Source organism: Podarcis vaucheri (genome assembly GCF_965113315.1).
Source record: "Podarcis vaucheri genome assembly, chromosome: 9".
Classification (NCBI taxonomy): domain Eukaryota; kingdom Metazoa; phylum Chordata; class Lepidosauria; order Squamata; family Lacertidae; genus Podarcis; species Podarcis vaucheri.
In genome coordinates, this window is record NC_138767.1 from 78,479,260 (window position 1) to 78,492,404 (window position 13,145).

The 13,145-nt window shown below is 40.7% G+C and overlaps 1 protein-coding gene across 2 annotated transcripts in view; it reads right to left on the reverse strand.

Moving 5' to 3' along the window:
- The window catches only part of CC2D2A (coiled-coil and C2 domain containing 2A), a 66,975-nt gene that overhangs the window by 32,388 nt on the left and 21,442 nt on the right, over positions 1-13,145 (reverse strand). For both annotated transcript variants that reach the window (XM_082238499.1, XM_082238500.1), the window contains exons 11-15: positions 12,350-12,460; positions 3,955-4,091; positions 2,746-2,902; positions 1,165-1,406; positions 211-388 (exon numbers count right to left, since the gene is read on the reverse strand). In XM_082238499.1, the coding sequence (XP_082094625.1) occupies positions 211-388; positions 1,165-1,406; positions 2,746-2,902; positions 3,955-4,091; positions 12,350-12,460 (825 nt within the window). The remainder of the gene's footprint in view (positions 1-210; positions 389-1,164; positions 1,407-2,745; positions 2,903-3,954; positions 4,092-12,349; positions 12,461-13,145) is intronic.

Genomic DNA, 13,145 nt, shown 5'->3' on the forward strand with positions numbered 1-13,145 from the left:
GTCTTGCGAGGCATTCGTCTTGCGGGGCACCACTGTATTTCAATAAGGTTTTGTTTAAATTACTCTGTGAACCATGCGGGGATAAATATTATGAAGTTGTTGTTTTTTACTTTGTAGGAATATAAAATAAATAATGCACAGGACCTCAGTATGTATGTCTATGTACAGTAATACACACACACACACACACACACACAATATGCAACATACCTGCAGCTTCAAACTCTCTGGCCAGTTGAATATTTGCAAATTGAATATTTGCCCAAAATGAACTCTAAAGTCTGAGCCCATCTGCCGGGACACTGTTCTTGACACCTCTTTTGAATTGAAAAGGACTTTTAGGAACAGAGAACGTTTCTTTACATCTTCGCGTCTTGAAACTTCAGCCCTGGAAACAAGTTTTAAAAGATCACCTTAAAATGTGCATATTCACCAGAAAGTTGTCTTTCACTTTTGGGGTGCTTGACAGGACTTCTATTACTTTAAACATGCAGAAACTTGTTATCTATAGAGTATGACAGAGCTCCCAACACGCAGGATGGTGCCTTCCCACCTTCTCCATCAGTGATTATCTGACCACTGGATGACCATGTATAGGTGCGGGTCAGCTTTAACCCTTTGCCTCCCTGCTGTGGTCCTGATCCAGAATGGGGCCCCTCGCATTGCAATTTGCATTGCCCAAAGAAGGATGGGTTGCCTCCAGTGCTAGTTCTACTCAGATCAGACCTACTGAAATCAATGAACATGACCAACTTGCACCCCTTAATTTCTACGGGTAGGACTTAGTCGGCTATAAGCCTTCATATTAAAAACAAATGGATCTCTTTCGGTAGTGCAGATTCCAGGGGTAGGAGGCCTAGTCTTGAATGGGACCAAAGGAGGGCAAAAGGTTAAAGCCCCCCTGCACACACACTTGAACAACAGAATCTTGATCCAGATTCAGCTCTTTGCACCTGCTATCTGCATGGGTGGGGCATCCATCTGATGCGGTCCTCGGGGTGGAAGAACACTGCACCACATCATCCAATGACTTCTTGTAGAGCAAGGGTAACTTAAGATTTCAATGAGTTGCAAATTAACATTTTAAAGTAGGGATGTATGAACCATGAGCTAAATAACTCATTTCCACCTTACCTTCATAAAAATGTTCATGTATAAGCTCACCTAGGACAAAGCTCGTTTGGAGTGACGCTCCCCGTCAAGCTCAACTCAGGAATTAGAATGGATTCTCCTGGTTTCCTTCTAATCTTAGCAGCTTTCTCTCGAACCTCCTGTTCCACCTCCAACCTGTCAACTATGGGCGGCGGAGGAACAGGTTTCATACGTTCCCCTTCCACACACTCGGATGCTTCTTCTGCTTCATCATCTGCATTTGGGCTTGTTTTCTTCTTTTTCTTTCTGATTTTCTGTGTGTGTTAAAAAAAGATTTCCCCCCTTCAGCAGAGAGCATCGATAAAAACTGGACCTATCTTTGGATTAGTTACTTCTGATAATTTTGAAGTGACCAAACTGATAATAAAAAGTGCCAAATATCTAAGAAAAGAAAGTTTTGCTATTTCTAGCATGAGTTGCTTTTTAGTTTCACGCAGAACTTATTATTATGACAGATTTTTCCTATTGCTCCTCATCTGATCTTCTGCCACTCAGATATGTATCTACACAATGTCATTTAATTCACAAACTTGTATCTCACACTCCTTGGGGTGTGGGTGTGTTTGAGATCCAAGGCAGCTAAAGACAATAAAACCTAAATCCAAACACAAATTTACAACACAACACAACATTTTTTTAAAGGCAGATAAAACAGTGAGATAAAAAGTAATTAAACAAGTAGTCATTTTATAAAAAATCTATCAAGAATGTAAAACAAAAAGGGTTCAAAAATTAAAGCTGTACTGAAACTTGTCCTTCCATTTCTCAAAACTTTCCTTCCTTGTGAAAGATTCCATTCTTCTGCCTCTTTCTCAGAGCTCTTTATTTAACGTGACACTGTGTGGTAGCTATGAGTGGTACACCTCTCACCCCACAATCCCATTAAACATTTTCCCACTGCTCTCCAGCCTCCCCAACTGCCTTTGAACTGAAAAAACTCCACAGAAGCAGTTGCTTCATGATTTCTTCCTCTGAGGTTTATTTGAAAGGAAGCCTGGAAGGATGACTGTTGAGGGCCTGAGATATGTGCAGTTGCTGATTTTAAGGAAAGTCCTTCTTTTCGCCCTAAAAACAATGACACTGATTTCTTCAAAAGTAAAAAGACTTTAAGGCAATGATAGACAGCTGTCAGGAACAAAGGAGGCAGTCTCCTCTAAGCCGAGCTGAGGAAAGTCATGCAGTTTTCAAGAAACACAGGCACCCAGGAAGGCTGCAATGTGCAGATGACTAGAGATTTGGAAAATGAAAGAAAGAAACTGCGTTGGCTGTGGTCATAATTTCTGAATGCAAATGATTTATTTTATCATAAAATCACACAAATATTGTGGTACTTATAAATATTATCAATAACAGATATATATGGGGGTGCAGCTGACCTCCCATTTTTGGGGAAATTCTGCAAAGTTCAAGTGACAGTTTTCCCAGCCCTTAAAGATTCCCCAGCTCCTCATGGGCCTCTCTCCTCCTGCACCACCGCCATGACATCTCATCTAAGAAATGCCATTTTGCAAGGAAGAAGGAAGGGCGGGCTTAGATAACTAGTCTTGAGCCTGTCCCATGCATGTTCAAATATACAATTATGCTCTCTCAAACCTGTGCCTTCTTCCAAGATTTCCACTCTTGAAGTTCAGTTTTATATTCTTCCATTTTCTTTTCATACTCTTCAATGTGTTCTTCTGTTAACTCAGATATTTCAGCCTGAATTTCTGCTTCATATGCCTTCTCCTCCAACCTTTGATCAACATCTTCCCTTCAACAACAAGCAATATATTTATTACTTATAAGGTTAATTTAAGGTTATCAGAGTTCTGACACCACAACAAGTTGCGGCAAATCTAAAAATGGAAGGGGGGGAGGAGGAGCTGAAATCCTCCTTGCAGAAAGAGAAGGTTGGAAGGGGGTTGTTAGTTCAGCCTTATGTCTCAATGCCATCTCCTTTCCAGCAGATTCTAGTTCAAATTAAATAGAATACACTGGTGCCTGGAATTTCAGGGGTTGGACTAGATGACCCTTGGTCCCTTCCAGCTCTAAGATTCTATGATAATCGTAGAGGGTTGGATGGGGCTATAAGCAAAAACTTACTCCATACAAGATAGAAGTACTTCTGGCTTGGGGGTGAAAATGATCCAGATTTAGGTGTTTAGACTATTTTGGATGGGGTATGTGTTTTTTTTCTGAAAAAGAAGGTTCATAGTTTGGGAGAGGGAGCCTGACTACAGTTAATGGAGGCCTTTGGTAACCTCTAGGTTAAATGTCAGCAAGATGCTCTTTCTAGGGCTGCTTCTGAAAAATGCTTCAACTGGTACAAAACTCAACTGTTGAAAGTACTAACTGGAGATGTAGCCTGTAACACTAATACAGCGACAACTTTGACCGTTCCATCTGCCTTCTTTGCTCCTTTGGGCTTTTGATGTGGGGTTAAAATTATTGGAAGTCTTTTGGACTTCAGGGTTAGTGTCACCAGCTGTGTTGGTTTTGCCGAGTTACACTTTATTTTGCAACTGATTTACTGTACTTGTTTTTAATGAATATCTTAAACTCTTGTTGGGCACGTTGGGTGTTTCTATTAATGGGAAAGTAGGATACAAAGATTTAAAAATGAACTGAAATAAGTCTTTGGGTTGATTGACATGCTAGATTTCTGTTTGTTGGGATTTTTTATGTTATGGTCTGGAGGAACATTCAACCCCATGAGTAGGCTAGGGTAGTACATTAGACCTTAGAAAGGAATCAGCACCAAATGGAAGCATTAAATCTTATCTTACTGCTACAACGAACAACCAAGTTTCTGTAAAAACATACTTCCTCAGGTAGAGCTTCAGGGGTGTGTTAGTGAACTTCTGGAAATCACGCAGGGATTTAATTTCTTTCCAAACTTTGATAATGGCCTTAAGCAATGTCCGATCTCTTTCTTGCTCAACATCACGAAGTCGTCTTGTCTGCCTGTGCACACAAACACACATGCCATTAGAGGGAACCACACACTGAATACATGCACCATTAAAAGTCAAATGGTGTGTTGACATTTAACTTTCCCGATTGCAATGCGCTGGATTCAATTGAGCCTTAGGGTTCCTGCACTGCAGGGAGTTGGACAGATGATCCTGGTCGCCCCTTCCTTTTTTTTTTAAAATAGTTTTTTTATTGCTTTTTTTCCAGGGTGAGAATACATCGTCAGTAACACAACAAAAGCGATTTTACAGAAAGAAAAGAAATTATAAAAAGAAAAGAAAAATTCACTTTTTCAAATCAATTTTCATAATCAACCGGACTTCCCCAAGTCCTCCATCCCCTGCTTTCTTTACAATAAAAATAAACAGCAAATTAATACCTTATTTTATATGTTTTTGTGTTTTCATTTAGTTATATATTCTGCAATTTATACTTTTCAAAATCATAACTTAGTTTCCATCATTCACCAATCTCAATACTGAAGCATGTTTTTCCCGAAAGCTTAGCAAATTCTCAACATTCATATAACTTATAATGTTTTTGTAAATAGTCCTTGAATTTTTTCCAGTCCTCTTCCACTGCCTCTTCTCCCAGATCTCGGATTCTGCCTGTCATTTCGGCTAATTCCATGTAGTCCATCAGCTGCGAGTGCCATTCTTCCAGTGTGGGTAGCTCCTGTGCCTTCCAATATTTGGCTATAAGAATTCTTGCTGCTGTAGTTGCATATAGAAAGAAAGTTCTATCTTTCTTTGACACTCTCTGGCCTACAATGCCCAGGAGGAAGGCCTCTGGTTTCTTATGAAAGGTGTACCTAAACACCTTTTTCAACTCATTATAAATCATTTCCCAAAAAGCCTTCACCCTCGGGCATGTCCACCAGAGGTGAAAAAATGTTCCTTCAGCCTCCTTACATTTCCAACATTTATTATCAGACAAATGATATATCTTTGCAAGTTTGACTGGGGTCATGTACCACCTGTATACCATTTTCATAATGTTTTCTTTTAAGGCACTACATGCCGTAAATTTCATACCAGTAGTCCACAACCTTTCCCAGTCTTCAGACATAATGTTGTACCCAATGTCCTGTGCCCATTTTATCATAGCTGATTTAACTGTCTCATCTTGTGTATTCCATTTAAGCAACAAGTTATACATTCTTGAAAGCACTTTCGTCTTGGGTTCAAGTAGTTCTGTCTCTAATTTTGATTTTTCCACCTGGAAGCCAATTTTTTTGTCCTTTTTGAAAATCTCTAAAATTTGGGCATAATGAAACCAGTCTCGCACCTTTCCTTTCAATTTTTCAAAACTCTGCAACCTCCAAGTATCACCATCTCTTTCTATTATCTCACAATATTTTACCCAGCCACTCTCCATATTACGTAATTTTATGGCCTTAGCCTCCGTCGGTGATAACCACCTCGGGGTCTTACTTTCAAGTAAGTCCTTGTATTTAGTCCAGACAATGAATAGCGCTTTCCTGACAATATGGTTTTTAAACAATTTATGAGACTTTGCCTTGTCGTACCACAAATATGCATGCCACCCAAGAGCATTACTATACCCTTCCAGATCTAGGACATCAGTGTTTTCTAACAGAAACCAATCTTTCATCCAGCAGAAGGATGCAGCTTCATAATACAATCTTAAGTCCGGCAGGGCAAACCCCCCTCTTTCCTTTGCATCTGTTAATATCTTAAATTTTATTCGGGGCTTTTTGTCCTGCCAGACAAACTTCGTGATATCCCTCTGCCACTTTCCAAAACATTCCACTCTGTCCACGATCTGAAGGGTTTGAAACAAAAACAACATTCTTGGCAATACATTCATCTTTACTGCTGCAATTCTTCCCGACAAGGAAAGTTTCAATCTTGACCAAGTTTCTAAGTCCTTTTTAATTTCCGACCAGCATTTTTCATAATTATCCTTAAATAAATTCAAATTTCTCCCAGTCAAGTTAACCCCCAAGTATTTCACTTTTGTAACCACATTTAATTCTGTTTCCTTCTGGAACCCATCTATTTCTAAAGGTGTCAAGTTTTTTGCCAAAACCTTAGTTTTTTGTTTGTTCAACCTGAATCCCGCCACCCGACCAAACTCAGAAATTAGTTCTAAAGCTCTTTTTGTACTGGTTTCTGGCTCCTGTAATGTCAAAACCAAATCATCTGCAAAGGCCTTAAGTTTGTATTGTTTTTCTCCGACCTGTATTCCTTCCACCAGCTGGTCTCTCCTAATCAAGTTCAGCAACACCTCCAGGACAGAAATAAATAGCAAGGGTGATAGGGGGCACCCCGTCGTGTCCCTTTTTCAATTTTAAACTCCTCTGTCACCACACTGTTTACTATCAATTTAGTCTTTTGATCTGAATAGATTGCTTCGATACCATTTTGAAACGCCCTTCCCACTCCCATCCCTTCCAAATTTTTCTTCATAAAATTCCAAGATATATTGTCAAAGGCCTTCTCCGCGTCTATGAAAATCAAGACTGCTTTCGTATTCATATTTGTCTGTAGTAACTCCAAAACATCAATGATATTCCTAGTGTTATCAGACAAATGCCTACCAGGGAGAAAGCCTGCTTGGTCCTTATGAATTACTTCGTTCAAAACTCTTTTCAGTCTGTTTGCTAAGATATCAGCAAAAATTTTGTAATCCACATTTAGGAGTGAGATGGGACGATAATTCTTAAGTTGAGTCTTTTCAGATTCCAATTTTGGTATCAGAGTAATAAATGCTTCTTTCCACGATTCTGGTGCCCCCTTCCCTTCCATAATCTGGTTACATACTTCCATTAGTGGCTGTGTCAGATATTCCTTCAGTGTCTTATAATATTTGGAGGTAAGTCCGTCTGGGCCTGGGGATTTGCCTGTTTGCATGTTCTGAATGGCTCTTTCAATTTCCTGTTGTGTTATTTTGTAGTTCAGGGCTGTTTGTTTGTCTTGTGTTAACTTTTGCAGGCCATAACTTTTTAGAAAATTATTTATTTCAATCTCTGCTTGTGGTCCTTGGGTATACAATTTTTTAAAGTATCTCTGGAAACACTTTCTAATTTCTTCTGGTTTCTGAATACATTCTCCTTCAACCTCCAGATTGGTAACAAAGTTCAATTTTTGTCTCTTTTTCAGCTGCCATGCCAGCAGCTTCCCACATTTATTTGCCGATTCAAATGATCTTTGTTTCATCTGTTTAATTTTCCATTCAATTTCTTGGTTTATCAATTTCGTATATTGTGCTTGATAGAATTTTATTTCTCTTAAAACTTCTTTTGATTTTGGATTTAGTCTCAGCTTTTTTTCTCCATCTCTTATTTTGTCCAGAATCTTGTCCTTTTTGCCATTCCAGAGTTTCTTCTTAATAGTGTTCTGTTGTATCAGGAACCCTCTCATAACAGCTTTGCTCGCGTCCCAGATTGTTTTCTTTTCCACCGAAGTATTCAAATTTATTTCAAAATAGTCTTTCAACGTTTTTTGGGCCTTCTTCACGATCTCCTGATCTCTAAACAAATAGTCATTCATTCTCCATCTGAAGGATCCAGCTGGTGTGAGTCTCAAGTCCATTTTCAAAGCGTTATGGTCAGAGCAAGTTTTAGGGCAGATCTCTATTTTTTTTGTCTTAGGTGCCAGTCCTCTAGATGTCCAGATTTGGTCGATTCTTGTCCATGATAGGTGGGTCTCAGAAAAGAATGTTCCCTCCTTACCTAGAGGGTTCTTTGTCCTCCAAATATCAATCAGGTCCATATTGTCTGTGAGTTCAAAAAAGGTCTTTGGAAGTCTGCTGTCTTTGTTCAAATTTTGGTTTTGTGACTTATCCATGTAAGTGGAGACTACCCCATTCATATCTCCCATCAAAATGATGTTGGTATAGTCAATATGGTCCAGCATTGTCTCATGCAGCCTCCTATAAAATTCCGACTTCCCGTCGTTTGGTGCATATATTCCAACTATCAAAAATTTTTCTCCTTGTGATTGTATTTCAATCGCCAAAATTCTTCCTTGTTCATCTTTAAACACCAATTTTGGTGCTAGGCTCTCCTTTGCATAGATCACCACTCCTCTTTTTTTAACCTTGTCTGATGAAATAAACTCTTGGCCTAGTCTCTTGTTGATTAGCACTCTCCTGTGGAGCCTAGACACATGAGTTTCTTGAAGGCAAATGACGTCCAATTGTTCTTTTCTTAATATATGAAAAATCTTTTTCCTTTTTTCGGGAGAATTTGCGCCATTAATGTTCCAACTAAGAAGCTGCAGAGACATCCTGGATCAATTTATTTGTCAGTGGGAATGTCTCCTTTGTCTTCTTTATCTGGAGGTGGAACCGGGTTGAGGCCAAACGAAGAAGGTGGCCAGGCTCCTGCTACTCCTTTCCGAAGGTCCTCCCCGTGGTCGTTTAGGAACTTTTCTTGCTCCTCTGCTGTTCTGATTCTTACCTTCCTCCCTTTCAAGGTAAAGGATAGTCCTTGAGGGAATTCCCACCTATAAGGGATTGTGTTGTTTCTCAATAGGCTTGCTAGGTCTTTATATGTAGCTCTTAAGTCCAATAACTGTTTTGGTATATCTCTGAAGATTTCTGCCGTCTTTCCCTGAATCACCAATGAATTTTTAAAGTGCAGGCCGAGTATGTTATCTTTTTCTTGCTTGGATCTCAAAATGATCAAGCAATCTCTTGGTTTATCCTTCTTGACCACTCTTCCTAATCTAAAGGCGGTGACGATTTTAAAGTCCTTCTCTTCTGCCAATCCCCAGAACTTAGATATTTCTGTTGTCAAAAAGCCAATCAAGTCCTCTTTTTCTGATTCTGGGATATTTCTAAGCCTGAGATTGCTTTCCCTATTTTTCAGTTCTGCCAGGGACAGGTACGCTTGCTATTCAGTAACCTGTCTACTCAGTGGTCTTACCTCCCCTCTTAATTCCTCTATCCTCTTTTTATTTTCGTCTGCTTTTATGTTTACTTCTTCGACTAATTTTCGATTTTCTGTTGTAGTCTTTTCGATATTACCTATTGCCTGTGTATTCTTAGTGACCTGGTCTGTCAATTTATTAATTGAAGCTGTCACCTGGTCAAATTTAGCAGATTGTTCATCAAATCTAGCTGCTTGTTCATCAGCTTTCTTATTCAAAGCTGCCAGTTGGTCCAATATTTCTTTAGAGACAGGATCTAGCCCTCCAGCAGCCATCTCCCCAAGAGGTGGCTGTATAGGTTGTCCTTCTTGCAGACCTGTCACAATTGGAACAGACGATCTACGTAACTGCACAGGCAGAGTTGTTTGCAAGAGTTCAGTTTGTTTTGCTTTCTTTCCAGCCCTTGTTTTTGGTGCGCCACTCATTCCACAGCTGTCCCTGATTCAAGGTCAAATTGTAAATCCCATGGGAAACAATCCAAAAGAAAGTAAACATCCAGATATAAAAAGTTCCAAATCAACCGGCAGTTCTCAGAGACTAATAATTCTATAATCCAGTAGGGGGAGCTCCCAAAAGAAAAAAATTAGGAAGGAAGGATAGAAAGTTTCTGCCATTAAGTTCCCACAAAAAAAGAATTAAATAAAGTCCAGAACAGGGGGAACCCTCCATTCAATTTTAACTGCAGAGAATAAAAGTTCTTAACAAAGGTGCATGCAACAGTTCCTTTTTTTCCAGTACAAAGTAGCCCGATATAGCTTTATGTTTTATATACAGTTACCGCAGTCCGATGTTACTTGTATCCATGCAGACCGAGAGCCAGGTTTCATAACTTTGTAATCCACGGGTACATAGAAAGAGGAGCCACAGTCTTTATCCACTTATAAAGCTGTTATAACTTTTTTTTAGGTTTTAAACAGTCCAGACCAAATTTGCAAAGTAAATTCCCACTTCTTTTAGCCTCCTTTCAATGCTTCCGCTTTAGAAAAGTCTTTGCTCGATACTTTAAACAGAGCCGGAAGACTGACTTCCTTTTTAGCGTCTCCCGCTTTCAGCCAAATTTCGCCAAATTAGGTTCAAATAAAGCCTCAGGTTTCTTACTCACGAGTAAGTTGTTTCAGTTCAGTTGTTCGAGGAAGAAAGGTCAGCGCTGACCAGCAGCAGCCGCGCGGCTTCACTTCCGCGGAAAGAGCGATGGATTCACAGCACCGCTACCCCCTCCACGTTCCGATACCCCTTACGGGGTCTCTTCTGCATTTCCGAGGTCGCTTCTGGTGCCCGCCGAACCCCACGGCCACGGGCTCACTCTACCCGTGGTTTCTCTAAGTGGGTCGTCGCTGTGCCGCAGCGCACGACCCTTTTCCGCGGAGCCCCTCTTCAGCAACTGAAGAGGACCGCCATTGCTGAGCGCGCCGCCTCCGGAAGTCCTGGTCGCCCCTTCCAACTCTGCAATTCTATAATTCTATTATTAGGGTAAAGCTACTGGCGAAAGAGCGAAGAGAGAAAATGATTAAAGCATCCCCTCTCCCTTACTACTGCTCAAGTAAAGCGGCCTTGTGGCTGCATGAAAGATAAACAAAACCCAAAACCTTTAGGACTCACGTACACTGTGATGCATCTAGTTTGGTCATCGCTTAAAAGTTTATTATAAATGTATTTATTTGTCCTTTCCACTGGAGGTGCTCAAAACAGCAAATAGAAATGTGACCAAACAAAACATTAAAACGAAGATTTTATTGTATCGATTATTTATTGTATTTTTATCCCACATTTCCTGCTCCAGTTTGCTCATGGTTCTCTCTACCCCATCTATTTTGTTTACACAACCACCTTAAAAGGTAGATGTGGCCGAGAGGTAGTGATTGTTCAATGATTGCCCAGTGAGCTTCATGACTGATAGGGATTTTAATCTAGGTCTTCCCAGTCCCAGTTCAACATTCAACCCACCATCCCATAACTGGATGCAGCTCCTTGGACCTGCACTATGTGATTCTTAATAGCCAATTATCATTTCCCCAACTAGAGATCTCCAGCTCAGATTGAGTTCATTAAAACAAACCACATCAGGAACATGCCAATGGTTGTGGCTGCCAACCAGCCCACAAATATGTGCAAGTCCCATGATGTGCAAGCCAAATATGTGCAAGCCAAAAATTCATACACATGGCTATGGGCTGAATTATAGCCAGCATGCATAAACAGCAATTACAGTGATCCTATGAAGTAATACTTACTGAAGGTATGTATTATTGTGTCAGTTAAAAAAACCCACAAAGTCAATTTATTTATATCCATATATTTAATTATCTATTTTCTGAATAGAGGCACATACAGAATGAAGCCATTGAGAACAACGGGTTATAGCCAACTAATAGTCAGAGTAGACCCATTAAAATACATGGACTTCAGTTGATTAACTGAAGTCCACTGATTTCAATGGGTCTACTCTGAGTATGACCCAGTTGGATGTCATGCCTATGAGGGGCTCAGAACACTAAGACTTTGATCCAGATTTGCATGAGCAGAAAGGACTTTCTCACACAGAGGAGTTGCCAGGGCTGGACTCCATGGCGTGACCTTAGCAACAGGAAACACAACTTCCTTTCTTGCTCTTTTTCCTTTTGAAGGAAAAAGTCCGAACGGACTTGCCCAGCATCTTCATTTCCCACAGGCAGAAAGAAAGAAAAGACATGACAAGCGCCGCCTGGACCACCAGCTAAAGGTATGAGGGGAAAGGGACCAACCAAGAATGGAATGAACTGGACCCTTTTTCAAAACTTTCTACAGTGGTGCCCCGCAAGACGAATGCCTCGCAAGACGGAAAACCCGCTAGACGAAAGGGTTTTCCGTTTTTGAGCTGCTTCGCAGGACGAATTTCCCTATGGGCTTGCTTTGCAAGACGAAAATGTCTTGCGAGTCTTGAGATTTTTTTCCGCTCCCCCCCTCTTTTCTAAGCCGCTAATAGCCTTTTAGCCGCTAAGCCTTTAATAGCCGCTAAACCGCTAATAGCGCTAATCCGCTAAGCCGCTAATAGGGTTGCTTTGCAAGACGAAAAAACTTAATTTTGTCTTGCGAGGCACCACTGTACAAAGGTTGTCAGGCCTGCTGGAGGCAGTGTGCCTGACAATCTTTGTAAAATAGCTTTTGGGGAGGGGCCAAGAAAAGAAAAAAGGCATCCATTTGTTCTTTTCTGACTGCTTGGCAAGTGTCCGGGATAGGGCAAGTAATGAGCAGACTAGAGCAGTGGTTCAGGGAGCTGATCATGTCACAGAAACTAGGCCTTCAAACGTCAAGTTGGATAACCTTTCTACACATGCACAAGACACAGTAAATACAAAAGTGTCCTCTACTTGCCTTATTTCAATCTTGTATTCAGTTCTGCTTTGTTTTGCTACTGGATTAAGAATCCCACCTTCGCCAGGATCTGAAATATTCTCCAAGGCATTTCTCAGAGCACGCAGCTTAAAAATAAATCAGGGGGGGGGGAAGAGTTTAATTGATATATTGTAATTGTGTTACTGTACTCAACCTAAAAAACTGGTAGAGAAAAGAAGATTCTACACTTAGGCAGAACTCAGAGACAGGTGACAGGCGAGCGATAGCTTCTTTCTGTCATATAAAATATATAAAAGTGGATCTTTAGACACTTGCTATATCCTCATCAATAAAAATAAATCATCAATAATTTTTTAAAAAAAAATCAATAAAAATATACCCTCATGAAAAAGGGATGCGGGTGGCGCTGTGGGTTAAACCACAGAGCCTAGGACTTGCCCATGAGAAGGCTGGCAGTTCGAATCCCCACGACGGGGTGAGCTCCCGTTGCTCGGTCCCTGCTCCTGCCAACCTAGCAGTTCGAAAGCACATCAAAGTGCAAGTAGATAAATAGGTACTGCTCCAGTGGGAAGGTAAACGGCGTTTCCGTGCGCTGCTCTGGTTCGCCAGAAGGGGCTTAGTCATGCTGGCCACATGACCCGGAAGCTGTACGCCGGCTCCCTCAGCCAATAAAGCGAGATGAGCACCGCAACCCCAGAGTCGGTCACAACTGGACCTAATGGTCAGGGGTCCCTTTACCTTTATATCCTCATCAAACATGTTATGAAAGGTATATTTGCAATGCTTCACCAGGATTTCTATTTTACTGTG